Below are 19,066 nucleotides of genomic sequence, written 5' to 3' on the forward strand. Positions count from 1 at the left end.
TGGTTTATGCATATTATTACAAGGTCGCTGTTACGTTCAATGATCGTTTCCATATCTTAAGATAGAAGAGTTACCGCTCCTTACGACCTTACTCCCTGCAGTTTCACTCCTGACCAGATCTCTTTCGATGCATGAATATCCCAAATTGATCATCTTTACTAACTGGCTTCATCTTGATCAGTTTCTGATGTTGGTAAGTGGGATTAGTCTTTTTAGCTGAATCGATGAATGATCGATATCCACTCGGTTCATCACTTCGAGCGGTCGGGGGAGATACAGGATGTTTGATGGATCTTGAAATTATGGAGGTCAATTCATCTGAGCGAGTGAGGAAAGTTGGACTTGTACATCTTGATCTATAGAATTCTGACAGTCAGCACAATTGATCCAATGTGTCATGATCCTCGTCAAATTCTAGGTGTACAGCGGGGTAGTACGTTTTGTGATGTGATATGACTAAACATACTCACGTAGGTGCGGAGGAATATCTACATAAGAATCCCGAAGTATCTGATGATTCTGTTGAAGTGGTTCTGAACCTGATAAGTTCAAAGAAACCCATTATGATCCAGTTTATCGAATGTGATTCGGTCTAGTACTATTCAGAAACTTATGATGTTGGGTGGATTATGGTCGTTGACGGATCTATATCGAAGAGGTGACAGAATAATGAAGAAACTGAAATATTTCCTCGCTTTGGATTGTGTCTTATATAATCCGGTTTCGACTCTTCTTTTGGGATAGCCTAGGTGATCTGCCTTATCTCTCCATAAACGTTTATGAACAGATTTCATGCTTATGGTTGAAGATCCTTATCACATGTGCTAACCACGAAAGAGGCTTAAAGGATGATGATGTTGATAAGAGAGTACCAACGTGCGATGATAAGACCCCTTTGAGACTGCGTACGTACTTCCTCATCACGGACCCAGCACCTTTCTGTGATACACGATGGTACCGCCGGTAAAGGGTAAGAAGGCGAACTGTGCGTGTCTGTCAGGATGATTTTGGTCGAGGCCGTGAACGTGCTAGATCTTCTGAGTTCGTGCTGCACTCATTCATCAGGGTTAACATAAATCTCACATCATAACCCCTCCTCCCATTGAACTGCTCATACCTCCGCCACCCATCGTGGAACTATTCATTCCTCCTCCGGTACTCGATTGGTCATGACTACGGGTACCATGCCCTTCTCCATGTTTGTTTAAATCATCACCTACTCCAGAGAATGAAGGCCAAGAATTGCCTTCTCCCTGATGATGTGATGAGCCGAGTTGAGCGTGAGAGACGGCGTGGGACGCTTCGCCTATCCCGCTGAAAGGAGGTGGATTAGGATTATTGTCAATTCCACTACAGGCTGGTGGTATTGCTCTACCTTGATGTTCGAGCTTCTCGCCATCTTCAGATCCATCTCCGTCAACATCTCCCTCAGATTGTCTCCTATTTCCATTCGGAGTTTGTGCTTCCCTCTTGATGGGATCATCGGCAGCCTCGACTTTATGAGTTACTGCCTGTTCTATGTTCATGAATCAGAAGACGCAACCCAAGCTGAAAAGGAAAACGAACTTACTAGAATGATTCTTGAGCTTATGCAATAGCCTTCGAATGAATAGCATCTTAATCTAATGAATCGATTCTACAGGCACTCGATAATAAGATTGTTCTCCTGAGTGTCGTGATCCTCCAACCAAGACGTTATATATAGTGTAAAAAAGCACTGTCTCTTCGTCAAACCTTGGATTCAAGTATATTGTCAGGGCGTTTTAGTCAAAAGCAGTGTGTTCGCTTTGCACATCAAAAAGGACATCAAGCACTCAGATATGTTCTGTTCTCGGTGACCGAAAGCGGGGAAAGACGAACTCGCACACAATCAGACAGGATTCCTTTAACATGATTTCCGCCCGTCAAAGCGAGTTACATGGAAGGCGATCTCTTGAATATCCATGACCTTGGCGCGAACAGGTGATGACGTCAAGTTGAGATAAGATAAATAAGTCAGTAACTCGGTAATTATACTCTTACTGTGCTACATTTACCTTGATATGTGGCATCTTTTTCCGCCACAATCAGGATGCTGTCCTTATCAAATACCTTCTTTCTCTTGCGCACTAGATTCATGGACAGTCTATTCGTCATGACTAGACTGATCGGTGTAATTTTGACCTACGATGTACCCTCAGCAGCCAGCAAAAACTACAGCACCCGGGATTCCCATCTGGTCCCCCACGATGGTACTAATCGAGCGATACCCAGCTTAGCTTCCTAGATCAAACGGGGTAGGGCGTTTTCGAGGTTCTATGGCCGTAGATGAGAGAATCCCCTTGGCAGAGTCCTCATATACTCAACAGGAAGATTGTCCATCTTAGTCTCCTTGAATTAGGCCCCTCAGATATGTCACGCATAATGACGACGACATATGTAGCATTAGATGAAGCGCGGTCACGTTACTCGTGTTTGTATGTACATTTCATTGATATACTGTACGATGACTACCCGCTTGCTCCGGACTCAACCACCACCATCACCTCCCCCACAGCCACCTCCACCGCCATCTCCTCCTCCATCCCCTCCTCCATTACCTCCATTACCTCCGCCGCCACCGCATCCAGATCCACGAGAACGTCCTCGAGAGTGATACCCAGTCCTAAGCTGTATCAGTCACTGCAACGGTCTCAAAACCGAAAAGAAAATGAAAATGCTGGTCGGGAACCGGATATGGAAAGTGTGGATAATTCAGACAGAGTGTACAAGACTCACTCGATCTGTTGTCAGAAGTAGAGTCAGCGAGGTCCAGAGCTTGAAAAGTAAGCGAAATGGAACAGCGCATGTGGGGAAAAGATATCACTCACCCCTCTACCTGAACAGCAGCCTCCTCTTAGTCTCAAAGCATCCGAGCCTTTTGATGGACCAGAATCTAACTCGGCTCCCTTAGACCGATTGTTCGCTGTTCACGAAATGCCAACTTAAAGGTCATGAAATCGCTTGATATGACAGGTGTTGAGGCACTTACATCTCTTGCTATTGTTTTTCTTGGAAATTCCCGTGATTCTATGAGTAAAGGCTGTCATTGGCAGAGCTCAAGTGATTGCCTGCGAGGATGAAGACGAGAAAGGGAGAAGAAAAGGAAAGTCGCATGCGAGCCATATATACCCCAGTGGTACTGGCACAGGCTGTGTTCATGATAGATGCGTTGAAGGCGTTGTGCTGTTTTGATTCACACACATATCCACACGTTTGATTGGGAACTATGTAGATACATTTTCCTGAGAAGTCGCCTGGAGCCCGAACCGAAGAGAATCATATTAATTGATGATCAAACAGACTGTGATCGACGCTTGTTGGCAGGTCACCCTCGCGGTCGATCACTACCAATCTTCCCATCTCAGCTGCGGGAGATGTCTTTTGGCGCGGACGAATTGTATAGCAACCAAGGAAGGGAGAGTGATATTTCGCGGCGTACCCTATAGAAACCCTTTTTTCAATTGTCGAGGTCGAGGGCAAGGCTCAGTACATCTTACTCTCCGTCGGTCTTCCAGCAAAAAAGGTAATATCCGTCTAGTTGACTCAGGGAACAGCTGTGGATTCCAGACTCAAAACTTGCATAAGAAGCAGAAAAATCTGGCACTACTTCTGCGAGATAGAACCAAAATATACATTATCTCCCGAGAATAGTCGCGAGTATCCCCATTCGTTTTCACGATGTTACGCCTGGGTCGATCGGCACCCTTTACCGGAACCCTTCCTATCTGTCATCTTACCTCAAACTCTCATAGATAAGCTCCCCACTTTCTTTTCGGGAGGATGGGCAAGTTCTCTTGGAGATCTGGCGAACAACGTCCAATTAGTCATCAGTCATCCCTATCCAGATCTGCAATTATGGAATACCCTCTCACTACCGGCTGTATCCGGGCTCGTTACACTGTCACTCTGCGGGCATTCACTATGAAATCACCTCTCGGCCTGCTTGTTGAGAACAACATATTTCCTTTTGTGCATTTCGGACGTATCTGGCGTGATGAAGTGTCGTTCGGACCGGAATTGAGAACCGCTTGCAGACGGACGGTATTACGACAGATATACGGGAAAAGATCTACCCCGTTGCAGGTTTACAGTTTGTGTATTTCGAAGAACGATGAATAAGTGCGTGGGAGTTCATGACATAAAAGACTCCCCAAAAATGTGGAATCATTCGTTTACTAAACTTAATGTTCTTCGCCAATCAAAGAACAAGACATAACATAACATAACATAAAAGTTCAGAAAATAAACTACTAGAAGCTGCAAGAAGCATCATTTAGCGTGATAAAATGAGATATGTCGAGTTGTCAAAATGTCAAAATGTGCAAATCGCAAAGAGAAAGAGGAAAGGGAAAAGAAAAGAAAAAAACACGTAAAGGCGAAGATCTCCGATCCTATCTGACCGGGATTATTAGAACCAAGTTACCGATAGGGGACTTTTCTCAATTTTTGCTACGTTTCCGCCATGCCAAGTAACCATATTAGGGGTTAAGCGAGAAATGTCAGAAGAAGAACCTGATTCATCTGAGGCGACTTTGGAGCTAGGAAGGGGAGAGGAACATATCGCTAAACACGGTCAACTTCTGTTGCATTCCGATATCGGACCGATGGGCATGTGTCAAACCTGCTTCAAACCTGTCTAATTATTCATTCACGAGGACGAAGTTCTCTTCATGGGGTCTTTCATTTTTTTGGGCTATATGTTGTTTGGGTTAGGCTTCATCTCTGTGACTCGCTTACAATAGGTCCAAAATAAACACAACTAGTATTTAGACGATTACTGAAATTTAGAAAGACAGGTTACTTTATGTTTGTATTTCTCGTGCCTGCGTTAAGAACAATTGAGACATAAAGTACCCGAAATAAACCGTCGCTTCACAGTCCATTCCAGTGATTTTGACTTATACTTATCTTTATGTCCGCTGATCCAGGAGGTATTTCTCGGCCCCAGAGAGGTTACCCGCCTGCACTGCCTTATCCCAAGTTACGGCCGGCCTCTCTGATTCTGGAGAAGGCGTCGATTATGATTATGTATCCTCCGAGTACTCGTATCGATCCCCAGGCAAGAACAAAGTGCTTCGTTCGGAGGGCACAGGATAAGGGGTGCAAGTGGGATCGGAAGATTTTGGGACTAGGGATGAGGTAATCCTTCAGGGCAGATGAGTGCAGAAACAAGGTTCTTTCAATGAATACGGGGTTGATCAGGAGGGTACACTTTATATATATGATCATGCAGTAACGTACACAAAGCTCCGAATCAGAGTCAGAGAAAGGCAAGAAACGAGAGAAGAGAGATGAACATCGCATTCTTTTTGCACTGTATGTGCCTGAGAAAGGATACAAGTCCAGGTGGAATGACAAATAATAATTATTCATAATTCTGGCTGTGTTACCGCTATTTACCAAGTGGATTATTATCATTACGAGTGCCGCCTGTATTCGCACATCAATTCCAAAGCAGATTGCAACATTTTATCAAATGGGTACGTATGACAATCTCCCTCTCCCCACTGGCGTGAATTGATCCTGACTGGATCGCGTTTGCAATTTTTGACTCTTCTTGTAGACGATTCCTTTTCCTTCCAATTGTAAACAACTCCTGCTTCATCCGTCAAACACTTCCGCTATTCCTCCCCATCAAATTGCACATCCTCCCTCGTTTGCATTGGAAACCAAGGTAGACAGACAGACAGACACAACCAATCATTCCCCCCAATATCGTCCGCGCTATCCCGTGGATGATCATTTTAATATCAGATCAATAGAAGCCGAAGCCCGAGCAAATATTCATCTCCGCAATTGACAAGAACGCAGCTTTGTATCTTTCTTGGCTCGATAACCAATACGTGCAAAGACGAAGCAATCAACAATAAGTTCAGCACTGTCTCTCGTGTCTTTTACCCTGTTATCAAGACCTTAATTTCAGCGCAAACGGATATACAAAAGCGGAGTAGGAATATCTTGGAAACCTCATTAACCGGAGCCGAGGTCCTAAACGCAGTATTTCCTTCAACCTGTCCTCACTCTTCGACTTCAATCCACATATCACAGCCTCAACCCATATTCTTCCACGAGTGTTACTGGATCGTACATTCCATCTAGGGCTTTCCAGTGAAACCCTTTCTGATCTAGCTGGTTATTGACCAGGTCAAAAGGGTCCAAAAAGAAAACCTCGGACATATAATCGACTGGAATTGGGATAAAGCTAAAAGACAAAGGTATTCGAGCTGGTTCTTCCGTCTTCGGCGGCCATCGACCCTATCCGAAGCTGAACCCATTTCGGTATCCTCTATAGATATATAGTAACATATATAAATATATATTCTCGGTGAGTATCCATCTCTACAATCATTCTTGTCATCATCTACAAAATCCCCTTCGGGCATAGGCGGATTCCCTTATTGATTGTTCCAAAGGATATCTCACACAATCATTCCTCTTTTACAATCTCCTCCGTCTTGCTGATCAATCATCCAATCTTCTACTTTTTCAGTCTCCACCATAAATATACCGCCCTCGCTGCTTGTCACATACAGATACATCACAACTGTAATCATACCATACATATCATCAATACCATCATTTCGACTTTCACAGATCACGACACCATTTGCCTCAGTCAGCACCAAGAACACCTCATAACTCCTCCTCTACACAGATATTTTGGATCATCAACTTTATAGCCTTCCTTTGTCATATTACGTGAGTTATTGTCTCCTTTTGGTCGTCCTTTACTCCTTACTCCATTCTCCCTTGCCTTCCAGAATATCTTCCTTCTTGTGTGCCTTTGATCATTTCCTCTTATCGCAAGCGGTAATCTCTCGCAATCACTATCGATGAAATTGAAAGATCATGACCGTGATAGAATTGTGAACATAAAGGGGAGCGAAAGCAGATGAAGGGTTCATTGTCATTCAGTTCGGGTTGGGCGCCGGCTGAGAGCATAGGCTACCAAGCATGGACTAGTAATATCGGATGATACCATGTGCTGGTCGGGCACCAGGGGCAGAATCAATGGGATCTTCGTAAAGGAACTGTATTGGGAGGATAATGGAGGCCATTGTCTTGGAAGAGTTCAATTTTTTCATCTACCCTATACTTTCTTGTGCCCCTTAAGTTTGATTGTCTTTCATCCTCCATATATCATATTTGATATTAGCTGACTAACGTCTTCTCCTTTCACGCAAACCTCACTTGTTCATTACACCTCGTATTCATAATGTCAAACAATCACAACAACACTGTCAATCCTTCTTTTCTCGTCCCGCCCCTTCCTGTTCGAAAACAGGTACCATCGCAGAATCCGCGATTAGATACCAACAATCTAGCATTAAGTCTCGATTCGAAGGAAAGACCCCGCTCTGCAGTCAATCGACCTGCACCTACTCCCCTTCATCTTCATAGAAGGAGTTACAGTTCCATCTCGAGTCTTCCGGTGATACCCAGCGCCTCGCATGAGCCTAGCTCAATGTCATACCAATGGCCCCCACCAGGAGTGAGTCATACATCTTCCGAGATATTGAGAGCTTGCTGATGGTCGTTCGTATGCAACGTTTAGTACGATTCCCAGATATACAGTACTGCCATTCAACAACAAGTGCAATCCAATGACGAAAAAACACCGTTAAATTTAGCTTTAGGTCCCGGACAAGATGTTCTCGAAATGATGGGTATGCAACCTTCAGGTATACCTATTTCGGGACCGACTATGGACCCGAACGATAATCCTGGCTACAACAACTATCAATTTGGTGGATCGTACTCATATAGACCTTCCCTCAATGTTGATACCAGCAATTCTTCCTTCCTGACTCCTCGGACACCAGCACAGTTCCCTCCAAACTCGGCTTACTCCTCAAATCCACCTTCAGGACTTCCAACAGATGGTGCTTCAACAGATGGAGAAATCGTTACCCCCGGATTACCAATTCAATACAACAACAACTATAATGGTTATCAGCCTAATCCCAATAATACAGATTTTTTCCCTTCTACTGAGAGACAATCAGTTTCTTTTCGAAATTTCCCCCAATACATGCCTTCGCAAACTACTTTTCAGCCCTCGCCACAGCTGTATCAACCTCAACAACAGGGCACGATTTCTCCTTCGCAACTTGGTACTAGTCAGAACCCAAAACCGACCAAGTCCTTTAGTGATCTGATGATGGGAAGTAGAGCATCATCGACCTCTTCTAGTTCTGCTGAAGGTCAACATGATTGGAGCGGAAACGTGCTGGATGACTGGACAAGACCATTAGGCAAAGCACTGAATCACGAATCTCAGCCAAACGCTGCTATCGATTATTCGAATTTAGCTGGTCCGTCAAGGCAAAACGCAGTATCTGTACCGTCATCATTACAGCTGTCCACAACCCCTGGTGAAATACTTGACGAAACAATGAGACGATACGTCCATTCATCGAATCGTCTTGCTTTAGGAGAAAGGAAGCTTGTCGTGATGAGTCCCAAAGTGGGGCAGAAGAGTTACGGAACCGAAAAAAGGTTCCTTTGTCCCCATCCTCAAGCTATTCTCATTGGAGGTGCATGGTGGAGCAAAGCTCAGGATGGCTGTCCGGTATCACCTCTTGTGGCTCCCAGAGTCAATATCAGCTTGACGGGTGAAATGCCCGTGAAAGATGCCGTGGTGAGCTGGACGTCGGTCGAAGGGCGTAATCTAGATGAGAAGAACAACACGATAGCTATCAACGTGGATGATCAACCTTTCCTGGGTAATGTTGCTGGAAAGAACCTCCACATCTCCGACGCCGATGGTAAACGACGTGACGTCAAGGCATTGGTCACTATCAAGGCTCCCATGAAGGTATTTGCTGGACCTAACGGATGGGGAATACAGAAAAATACGCTGAAAGACATCAACGATGACAAAATTCTTGGAGTGTTTGAGAGCAAAGAAATCAAAGTGATCAGCAAACCTAGCAAGAAAAAATCGAGTGCTAAAGCTGGAGAAAGTGAGTCAAAACTTTATCTTGAATTTTGCTGACATCTTTCAGTGATCATTGGTCACGGTTCAACAATCGCTTTGTTCAATCGGGTTAAATCACAAACCACCTCAACTCGATACCTTTCCGTTGTACCTGATTTCACTCGTATAACGGGTTCCGATGGTTTGCCGGTCACTGGCGCTCAGCAGCCTAATTACCCAAACCCTCAATCCGCTTTCAACGGTTTCACGGCGGATGCAAATAATTGGGAATCGTTCATAATATGGCTTGTTGATCCTAATCGACCCAGCGGACCGAGTGGAGCACCTCCTCCTCATCCTGACTGGCCTTCTCCTCCCGCCAACATTATTGCACCTAGCATGCTCGTCCCTCCAATCAGGTACAACTCAACCGTCGTTCTCCAATCTCTGCAAACTGGAGTAATTTCCCCAGCGATGATTGTCAGGAGGATCGAAGCGGACGCCGACGCTGTAGGTATGGACGGGCACAACGCAGACGCACCCACATCGTTGCCTATGGGCGAACATGCTGGTGATCTCGTTTCACAACTTCAGAAAGTCGCCTTTGAAGTTTATCGACAAGACACCATGGAGCGATTATCAGACAATCCAGAGTATGGAGGAACATGGATGGCATGCGTTCAAGAAGCTGTATCTGACCAATACGTGACTGCGGAACGGAAATGGACGCCAGTACAGGTCACTCATAGAGGTGGTACAAGACCTAATTCAGTACCAAATACACCCCAACAGAGATTTGGTGTTTTGCCAATGACACCTCATAACGCCCCGTTGAACTTACCGTCAACCCCGTCAAGTCCAGTCAGCTCTTCTTCTTCCTTGGATTATTTCGGTGCGCATAGTAGAAAATCTTCTTCTCATTCTATATTATCACCTAATATCCCTGAAGTACCTCTCCCTTTATCGACAGATGGAGGACCGGTTCGCAGACATCGGTCAGGTTCAACGAGTAAAGGTCCCTTCATAAGACCATTGCATAAGAAACGAGGATCTTCTTCTGGTTCTTTCGAATATTTACCCTCACCCGCGACGACCGCTTCCCCGGAGACACATCGAATGCAGTGGACAATGGATGTTGGAGATATCTGTATATGGTGAGTCAGGACAATCCCCGCTGCTCTATTCCCGTTGAACAGGAAATTTAAACTGATCATCATTACGTTGATATAGGAGTATTGTCAGTACCGAGCAAACGACATATACATTTTATGTTCCGCCATACGCCAATGATTATGTTGAACCCTACGCTCCGTTCCCAGTGGCACATCGAATGTTACCTTCCAATCTTAGTGCCGAAGTTCCAGCAAGATATAACCAACAATGGACTTCTCAGACGGAAGCTTCTCTCTTAACTCTGTGAGCGATCTTACGTCGTATCAACGTATCTGAACAGTGTGACTAATGGTTAGATGATTCATCTTTTTCTGAAATCAACAAAACAGATACGGAAAGAATTTCGTCAGAACACCCGACGGACATCCTCATCATAACATCTATTTCGGAAGTACACCTGCTTCTTACAATGAAGTCAGATGGTGAGTACAAACCCACCTTATATCTTCTTCGTCACCATACTCAGTATAGCTGATAAAGAGGATCATCCATGCTGACATATTCCCCTTTGATACGCAGTCAAGAAGTAATGGCTGCCGCTGAACCATACCTACCGCCAGGAACGAAAACACCAATTTTCTTGGTCCGAGACGATGGAGGGGTAATCGTTCCCACAAACCTGACTTATCCACCTACCTAACTTTTGGTTCTCCCTGTCCCTTTCCCATTTTTGGTTCTCAGGCAGTAACGATTCGAGAAGACGATATTTTACTCTCGTATTCTAATATTTCATGGACTGTACCTTCACTCACACACACACACACACACACACATATATATATATTCACAAACACTGCATTGAATCACATATCTCATTATTTCACTATTGTCCCTCTACTGTTCTCCATCTTCCAAGCTTCATCAAAACGCCAGTTTGAATTCCATCATAGATTTTTTCCTTTTCCGTGTTTCTGGGTTCCCTTCCCTTCCCGTACATTTATAGTGTTTGAGGGAAAAACGAATGTCATTTAATTTGATAGATTGGTTATGATCATGTAAAAAGTATGAAATGCATCAAGCCGTTGAACAATGACAGAGATTGTTGGCCAGTCGTTAACGGATATGCTCGGTGAATAGCAGAGCTTCAATTTCTTTTAGTACACGGCATGTTTGCCACTTGAACCGCCACTCAACACCCAATCGAAAGAAAGGCACGGTCCAAGCGCGTTGACTGATAAAAAAACAGTTTAAACATTTTTGATTTGATTTCAGGCTTTTCCTCACTCGTACCCTTGTTCTCCATTCAACATACATCGCATTGAAGTCCTCTGTCAACTCTACCAAGACAGGTCCCCACTAATACCGCTGCCGTGAATCTCCAGTATACTCATCAGCCAAAATGTCGAAATCTTTCTCCATCTTAGGTAAAAACCTCAAAGCCAATACCAAGGCGGACCTCGAACCGTTCTTATCTGAATTAGAGGCGATGGACGATGTTGAAGAAGTTCATTTCGGCGCTAACTCTCTAGGTGTAGAAGCTTGTGAAGCGATTGCCGAGGTTCTGAAGACGAAGAAGAATCTGAAGGTGAGTTTCAATATGCCCTCATTTCGCTATCTGAGTAGGCTCAGTATGACCATTCATCCTGGACTTTCAAGAACTAGGCTCGTATTGGTATTCAATTCAATATGCTAACTTCGCTCTTGATACTGCAGCTAGTAGATTTGGCAGATATATTCACAGGTCGACTAATCTCTGAAATACCTCAAGCACTTTCGGCGCTTTGTAACGCCTTGTCAACATCTGAATCACTCATCGAACTTGATTTATCTGATAATGCATTCGGTGGAAGATGTGCAGATGCAATGGTGCCATTCTTAGAAACAAACACACATTTCCAGATATTCAAATTGAACAATAACGGACTAGGTCCAATCGGAGGGTCGATCATAGCTAAAGCGTTATTGAGAAATGGTGAAAAATGTGTATCAGAAAACAAAGAATCTCAATTAAAAGTCATAGTCTGTGGTAGAAATAGATTGGAAAATGGTTCATCAAAAGATTGGTCTCTCGCTTTTGAAAAACATCAAAACCTGAAAGAGATCAAATTACCTCAAAATGGAATAAGGATGGAAGGCATAACCAATCTAGTGAACGGTCTATCAAATTGTAAAGAATTAGAATTATTAGATTTACAAGATAACACAGCTACTAAAATAGGTACAAGAGCCATCGTTAAGCAATTAACATCATGGCCAAATTTGAAATATCTTAATCTATCAGATTGTTTATTGGGCACTTCAGGTGGTATTGCTCTTATGACAAGTTTGAATAATGGTTCAAATCCTAAATTGATTTCATTAAAATTACAATACGGTGAAATGGATAAAAAATCAATTGAACTTTTAACGACCGCGATCACTCAACATCTAAAAGATTTAACGGATTTGGAATTGAATGGAAATCGATTTAGTGAAGATGATGATTGTGTTGAAGAATTGAAAAAGGCTTTAGCTAATTGGGGACATGAAGATGCTCTGGACGAACGTGAGTATCATCTTTCCATTGTATTAATCAAAACCTTTCGGTTGACACATGAGTTTCTCACTACACCCACGTTCCCCTTAACGCTAATGCTAAATCTCTTTATCACAGTTGACGATATGGAAGAACCTGAATCAGATGACGAAGAAGATGAATCTGATGAAGAAGCTGAAGCAGATAACTCCGAAGACGAAAAAGCAGAAGCAGAAGATGACGGTGTTGATGCAGGTGCTGATGGCGCAAAGGCTCTACCTGCTGTCACCGATAAGCAAACCGACGAGTAAGTATCGCCAGATCTACAAGAATGTCAGCAAAAATGGCTAACTTTCCATGGAACAGCCTCGCTGATATGCTCGCTGGAGCCCACATTGAAGCTAAGTAACCGCTTCGCCTGATGGAGACATTCCTTTGCAGATCCCATTTCGCGTTAGGATGTAGGGAGATAAAAGTGTTTTTCTTGCATAGCATAATTGATGAATGTATGTCGATTACCTTACATATCCATCAGACCAGCTTAAAAGTATGCAATGCGGTTCAGGTCAATTGGGATTGTAAGCCTCTTTGGGAGATGGGACGTCATGCTCTATGATGAAGGGATGTAGCTCAGGAGGTCAAGTATTTGCAATTAGTCAGACATTGAGTGTAGTTGACAACCGGTACAATCAATGGAACCCTTGAACGAGACCGCCTGTGGGGTTTCGACGCATTGACCAGTCCCACAGAGATACCCTCCAGATTTTAGCAATCGGAAAAGTACACATATAGCGTTTGATATTGATATTGATATCGATACCGATACCTTGTCTCCCATACAATCTTATTCCTTTCTCAAAATCATCAGATTCTCCAAACACGATCAGGGCAAGCGCATGGGTATTTGCTGCATACACTACTGGTAGAAAGAGCCCTAAGGCATTTTGACGTATCCTCTAAAAACGCCGTTTCGAGATGACTGAATCACTTCTCTCATATCCGAACCCTACCACCTGATTGATCTAGTCTTCATCCATCCCTCTTGCTTTATCTTTAGCTTCCCTATGTGTCGAATGACGAAAAACGAAGAAACGGAGTTTAAGTACGTTGATAGACGAAAAGTGAGAGGATAAGAAAGACAATCAAAGATATGATCAATCAGCCATAACTATTCGTTTGCGTCAATACGATCGTTTCATTACTTACCGTATATATAACACGTTATTACATCGGATGAAAACTTCTCCTAATGCTCCGTTTGATTTACCATTCTCGATTTCTTCGGTATTTGCGAGCTATACCAATCAAGTTGTAACAAAGAGATAAAGCAGAGGGTCAGCAATGATGTTGATCGTTAAACAGTCCGTGCAAATGAATCGCCTTTTCCCATCAATCCGAACTCCGAATGTATCCAGTGATGAGAATGATTTCGAGAACAGAAAATTACTGCACATGAGCAGAATCTGACTCACCTGCAGATTCATGTAACCATCCGTAGAAACTAAATAACCTCTATATTCTAAACCCCACTTCAATTTAACATAGACTGTTTTTCCTGTGAGTTCTTGTAAAAAAGGTTTTGGGTTAACGGGCTATATTTCGATTGGCAATCCTCTAAATCAGCTTTTCCTGAACAGATAGGGCTGATAGATTAAGAGGAAGAGGAACCTACGGCTAGACCTGACATTGTTTGAGATGGATGATTGATGAGACTGAGTGAGAGATTTAGACGCAACAATCAATGTTTTTCTGTGTAATATGTATTCTATCGAACGGAAAGAGAGAGAGAGATGGTGTCGAAGGAATAAATACAAGAGCCCTTGAATAGGCGCGACAAAACTGGGTGTTCTTCCCGGGCGTGCCTATAATCAGACACGAAGTTGACTTCTTTCAACTTGACTGAGTCCTACATTTTATCGAATAATCTACTTGCTCTCTTCGTTGTCTATAACAGCACGGCAAAGCATTGAACAAGAAAGAACAGGTCACCATGTGTGAGTTGACCAAGAAGCGCGAAGCTACAGCTGATATATCTTTTATAGCTGGATTTTCAGGATTCGGCCAAAACAATAACAGTATGTCGAGCTCTATACCATCTCAAAAGTAATCGCTGACGTTCCTCTTTAGGCGGTAGCTCGACAGGCGCTTTCAGCTTTGGTGCCAAGCGTAGGTCGTTACAACCACACCAAGACTGGCTCTTCTTACTGTCGAAGCTGACGATCCTCTACTTTAGCTGCCGGTACCAACCCTCCCGCAGGCGGATCCCTCTTCGGTCAACAGCCAGCTCAACCAGCTCAACCATCAACATCATTATTTGGTGGTGGAGCGTCATCTAATACACCTGCATCTCAACCCGCATCAGGAGCATTTTCGTTTGGCGGTACATCCGCTACTAATCAACCTTCAAGTGGAGGATTGTTCGGAGGAGGATCAAATACTGCTCCTGCACCTGCAGCAGGAGGAAGTATGTTTGGTGGCGGAGGAGCAGCGGCAGCAGCTCCTGCAGGTGGATCATTATTCGGTGCTAAACCAGCTGGATCAAATACTCCTGGAACATCGACTCCTACACCTTTCTCATTTGGAAGTGGAACTCCCGCGGCATCTGCAGTTGCACCTGCGCCCACTGCTCCCTCAGGTGGAAGTCTTTTTGGTGGATTTGGTCAGAATAACAACAACAACACTACTGCAAGTACAGGATCCACTACGCCTGCTTCCAAACCTCCTTTTGGTGGATTCGGATCAACTACACCAGCCGCTGCACCACCTTCTACAGCTAATACAGGCGGAGGGTTATTCGGTTCTAAACCCCCAGCTCCTGCTGGAGGAAGTTTATTTGGTGGATCAGGAACTTCGACACCTACTACCACTGCTGCCCCTGCCAGCGGTGGTCTATTCGGTGCTAAAACTGTAGAAAGTAGTACTCCCGGTACACCTGCTGGAAGTTTATTTGGTGCTAAGCCAGCTGAAACTACAACCACCCCAGCTGCAGCTCCTCCAACGGGAGGGTTCTCATTTGGCAATAAGCCTGCTGCACCTACTTCCGCTGCTGCTCCATCAACATCCCTCTTTGGGTCCGCCCCTACTGCGTCATCAGCAGATGCCAACAAGCCTGCTGCCCCTGCCTCCGGGGGCATGTTTGGTGGTGGATCAGGGACCAGCTTGTTCGGTGCGAAACCGACCGAGCCAGCAAAGACCGATACACCTACACCTGCTGCTCCTTCTTCAAGTTTATTCGGAGGTGCCGGTACAACTAAACCCGCTGAAGCTCCTAAACCCTCTGGTGGATTCTCCTTCGGTAATCTAGGTGGAAAGACTGCATCACCCGCTCCGACACCATCTTCTTCCACTCCAGCTGCTCCTGAAGCTCCCAAGACTGGCGGTTTCTCATTCGGTAATCTGGGCGGAGGTGCAGCTGCTACAGATAAACCCAAAGAAGCTACTAGCGCAGAAGCACCTAAATCTGGAGGATTCAGCTTCGGCGGAGGTGCAGCTGCACCCGCTGCAACAGCTCCCACCGGCGACCAAAATAAAGCTTCTGAAGTACCTAAACCTGCTGGCGGATTCAATTTCGGTAACCTCGGAGGGTCTTCGAAACCCGCAGAAACAAGTGCGCCAGCTGCTGGTTCAAGTCTCTTTGGCGGTGCCACCAAACCTGCTGAAACGGCTGCAACGACCTCTGCTCCCGCCTCTGGAGGCTTATTTGGTGCAAAACCCACAGCTCCTGCTACTGCTCCGACTGCTGCTTCAACTTCCACGCCTGCTGGAGCAAACCAAAATACAGCACCTGCAGCTGGACCGTCGAGCGAACCTGCTCCTAACCTTTTACGGGGAAAAACATTGGAGGATATCGTTGATGGATGGACCAAAGATCTTGATTCTCAAGTCAAAGAATTCGAGAAACAAGCTGGTGAAGTTCGGGAATGGGATAAGGTCTTAGTGAGAAATGGTAATCAGGTAAGTCATGTTTGGCATAAAGGTTTGAAATGGAATGGGATCGCTAATCTAAATGATCTCACAAGATCACCGCTCTGCATAGACAGGTGTTGGAAGCCCAGCAAAACCAAGCTGCAGTAGATAAGGCTTTGGATTATATTGAAACTCAACAAAAGCAACTTGAGAGTATGATGGGAGTGTATGAAAAAGAAATTTCTAAATTATCGAATGACAACACTAGACCTTTGGCGGCGAAGATGCCTGCTGATAGGGAAAGAGAGAAATCGTAAGTCTATTCCGACGTCCGGCGACACTTTGATGAATGGGAGTTTCCAACGCTTATGATTTGGCCTATCTATCTTACAGATACACTTTAGCTGAAGATTTGAATAAACAACTGGATGATTTATCAAGAAATCTGGGACAAATGATCGAAGAAGTAAACAAATTGTCAACTTCATCAAATTCACATGCCACGTTAGACTCATCTATAAATGGAATACCAGCTACACCATCAGCTTCAATCGCAGATGCTGCATCTCAAATACCTGACGATCCAATCAATCAATTATCAGCCATCTTAGGTGCTCATCTGAGAGCGCTGAATAGCATTGATAGTAATGCAGGTCGATTAGAAGGTAAAGTAGGTGAATTAGAAGGTAGGATGGGAAGTGGAAATTCTATAAACGATAGAAGAGGTTGGGGATTACCTAGACGATGAGTCAGAGGTGATTTCGCATATCATTCACCAGCTCACCACATAATCAATAACTGGAAGATGTGAATGGGAACTGCTCATGAGGAATTGGTATCGAGGATTATATATCCGCTCAGGTCTTCATGCAAACTATTAGACACGTAACGAAGATAATGTAATAAATGCATATATGTAAATTTCTATCATACAAAGAAAGTACATTGCGACCCGATTTCCTCGTATACTTTATGATTATACATCTCCATCCAATTTATCTTCATCATCCACTTGCATTCTATCAGGAGAGAAAGATGGACTTCGACTGACGTATCTTCCTCTCGTGTCACCTTCTTCACCATCGACAGATCTACTAGGTGATCTTGATATATATCTACCCCTATCTGAATCTGAACCTGAACCTGATCCAACGGAAGAAACAGACCTCGATCTTGACCTTTTGGTATTGCGTAAATCGGGAGATGAAGGAGGTGTACGTGATGGTGAGCGAGAAGTGAATCTTGGTCTTGAAGGGGATGATGCATTTGATTGGATTTCTCTTTCCCTTCCTTCCTCATCTTCTCCTTCCTCCTATTTGGTATTTTTTGAACATCAGCGGATATCCTCGGCGTTTATACGAATATGATATGTGAATTTAGAAGAGACAAATGTGTGTGCAAAGACTCACCAATAAACTCTTACGAGGTTCTAATCCTTCCGTTTCCTCTAATACTGATCTTTGAGTCAAACGAGGTAATATTATATCACAGACTCTCTCTTTCGTCAATAAGTCATCTATAAATTCGTCAAAATACGTTAAAGAGTATCCACCTATATGTGAATTGGGATATTCCAGGCAAGTCAGCTTTACACTTCCTCTCTAAGAGTGTCATCTGCAGACAGTTCCGAGGATAGATATAATGCCCGGGCACAAGTTCATGAAAAAACAAAAAAAAAGACACAAACTCACCAGAATGAGCAACTCTCAATTTCCTATAATCTTTCATCAACGGTTCTAAGATCTCATAAACGTCCATCGAACGAAATGTTAATCGTATATAAAAAGCAGCTAACGCTCTCAGGTATCTGAAAAAGGAAAGCACAATATATAAGTCAGTGTTAATCCAGCGATCAACAATAAGCAGACATTGAGGTACACTCACTTGAATTCTTCTGCTAGTAGATATTCTATCAATATCTCTTTTTCAGGTTGAAGTTGTAACAATTTCAATGTTAATGATATGAATGGTGTTGGTGTATTACGATCCGTTACTCCTCCTATCGATTTCAGTATTATCGATTTATCTATTATTGATTCGGCTGAACACGAAATCCAAATCTTCAGCTTGACACGTTTACACAGTAATCAATAAGAATTGAAAGCTGGATTGGATGTAATCGCTGATTGATTCAAACGAAGAGATAAATTAACGTACCGGTCAAAGCGAAACATTGTTCTTTCCAATATAGAGAATCGTATATCCTCGCTCTGATAACTTTTTCTATCAAGTACTATACAAGTGACTGGCTTGTCAGTTTCTGTTGTTTCAGATAACACGAAATTGAAAGCTATGAGGAGCTATCTCAATTCGGGGAGAAGAGTGGGGAAACGTTCAGGATGTATCATTATAGCTTACTTGAGGATTACCACCATGAACTGATTTTGTACCTCTTAATGTTGAGTTTGCCATTCTGCTTCTCCGTCAACTTCGCGTGAGGCAGGATCACTTGACATACGCTTGTAATGATGATAGTAAGGTGGAACGAAGCATAGAAAGAAGTAATGTTTCGGTAATAACTGTGTCCAAAATCATTCGAATTTGTGAAAACGCGCTGATTGCCGCTCAAAACATGAACATAATAAGTCAAA

The 19,066-nt window shown here is 43.8% G+C and overlaps 7 protein-coding genes and 1 non-coding gene across 8 annotated transcripts; 3 read left to right on the forward strand and 5 right to left on the reverse strand.

Annotated features, from left to right (window-relative positions):
• Window positions 1-103: 103 nt before the first annotated feature.
• Window positions 104-562, reverse strand: IL334_004747 (uncharacterized protein; the record flags this gene model as incomplete). Its single annotated transcript, XM_062936463.1, has 2 exons — window positions 104-356; window positions 471-562. The coding sequence occupies 2 exons, from the start codon at window positions 560-562 to the stop codon at window positions 104-106; spliced, it is 345 nt and encodes a 114-aa protein (XP_062792514.1).
• Window positions 563-1,079: 517 nt separating this feature from the next.
• On the reverse strand, window positions 1,080-1,616 carry IL334_004748 (uncharacterized protein; the record flags this gene model as incomplete). The annotated part of the gene is made up of 2 exons (XM_062936464.1): window positions 1,080-1,516; window positions 1,571-1,616. 2 exons carry the CDS (start codon window positions 1,614-1,616, stop codon window positions 1,080-1,082), a joined length of 483 nt encoding a protein of 160 aa, XP_062792515.1.
• A 575-nt stretch (window positions 1,617-2,191) lies between these two features.
• Window positions 2,192-2,306, reverse strand: IL334_004749. Its single transcript, XR_009999595.1, has one exon. It is a non-coding gene; the product is annotated as a 5S ribosomal RNA (ribosomal RNA).
• Window positions 2,307-7,237: 4,931 nt separating this feature from the next.
• Window positions 7,238-10,754, forward strand: IL334_004750 (uncharacterized protein; the record flags this gene model as incomplete). The annotated part of the gene is made up of 6 exons (XM_062936465.1): window positions 7,238-7,513; window positions 7,577-8,987; window positions 9,030-10,095; window positions 10,172-10,357; window positions 10,444-10,536; window positions 10,634-10,754. The coding sequence occupies 6 exons, from the start codon at window positions 7,238-7,240 to the stop codon at window positions 10,752-10,754; spliced, it is 3,153 nt and encodes a 1,050-aa protein (XP_062792516.1).
• Window positions 10,755-11,453: 699 nt separating this feature from the next.
• Window positions 11,454-12,978, forward strand: IL334_004751 (uncharacterized protein; the record flags this gene model as incomplete). Its single annotated transcript, XM_062936466.1, has 4 exons — window positions 11,454-11,639; window positions 11,768-12,599; window positions 12,708-12,876; window positions 12,936-12,978. The coding sequence occupies 4 exons, from the start codon at window positions 11,454-11,456 to the stop codon at window positions 12,976-12,978; spliced, it is 1,230 nt and encodes a 409-aa protein (XP_062792517.1).
• A 613-nt stretch (window positions 12,979-13,591) lies between these two features.
• Window positions 13,592-14,256, reverse strand: IL334_004752 (small nuclear ribonucleoprotein F; the record flags this gene model as incomplete). The annotated part of the gene is made up of 4 exons (XM_062936467.1): window positions 13,592-13,631; window positions 13,776-13,864; window positions 14,042-14,161; window positions 14,242-14,256. The coding sequence occupies 4 exons, from the start codon at window positions 14,254-14,256 to the stop codon at window positions 13,592-13,594; spliced, it is 264 nt and encodes an 87-aa protein (XP_062792518.1).
• A 303-nt stretch (window positions 14,257-14,559) lies between these two features.
• On the forward strand, window positions 14,560-17,223 carry IL334_004753 (uncharacterized protein; the record flags this gene model as incomplete). The annotated part of the gene is made up of 6 exons (XM_062936468.1): window positions 14,560-14,563; window positions 14,612-14,644; window positions 14,697-14,735; window positions 14,803-16,523; window positions 16,589-16,788; window positions 16,869-17,223. 6 exons carry the CDS (start codon window positions 14,560-14,562, stop codon window positions 17,221-17,223), a joined length of 2,352 nt encoding a protein of 783 aa, XP_062792519.1.
• A 228-nt stretch (window positions 17,224-17,451) lies between these two features.
• On the reverse strand, window positions 17,452-18,887 carry IL334_004754 (uncharacterized protein; the record flags this gene model as incomplete). Its single annotated transcript, XM_062936469.1, has 6 exons — window positions 17,452-17,787; window positions 17,885-18,027; window positions 18,167-18,282; window positions 18,360-18,516; window positions 18,633-18,708; window positions 18,834-18,887. 6 exons carry the CDS (start codon window positions 18,885-18,887, stop codon window positions 17,452-17,454), a joined length of 882 nt encoding a protein of 293 aa, XP_062792520.1.
• Window positions 18,888-19,066: the final 179 nt, after the last annotated feature.

This window comes from Kwoniella shivajii, chromosome 6 (genome assembly GCF_035658355.1).
Source record: "Kwoniella shivajii chromosome 6, complete sequence".
Classification (NCBI taxonomy): Eukaryota; Fungi; Basidiomycota; class Tremellomycetes; order Tremellales; family Cryptococcaceae; genus Kwoniella; species Kwoniella shivajii.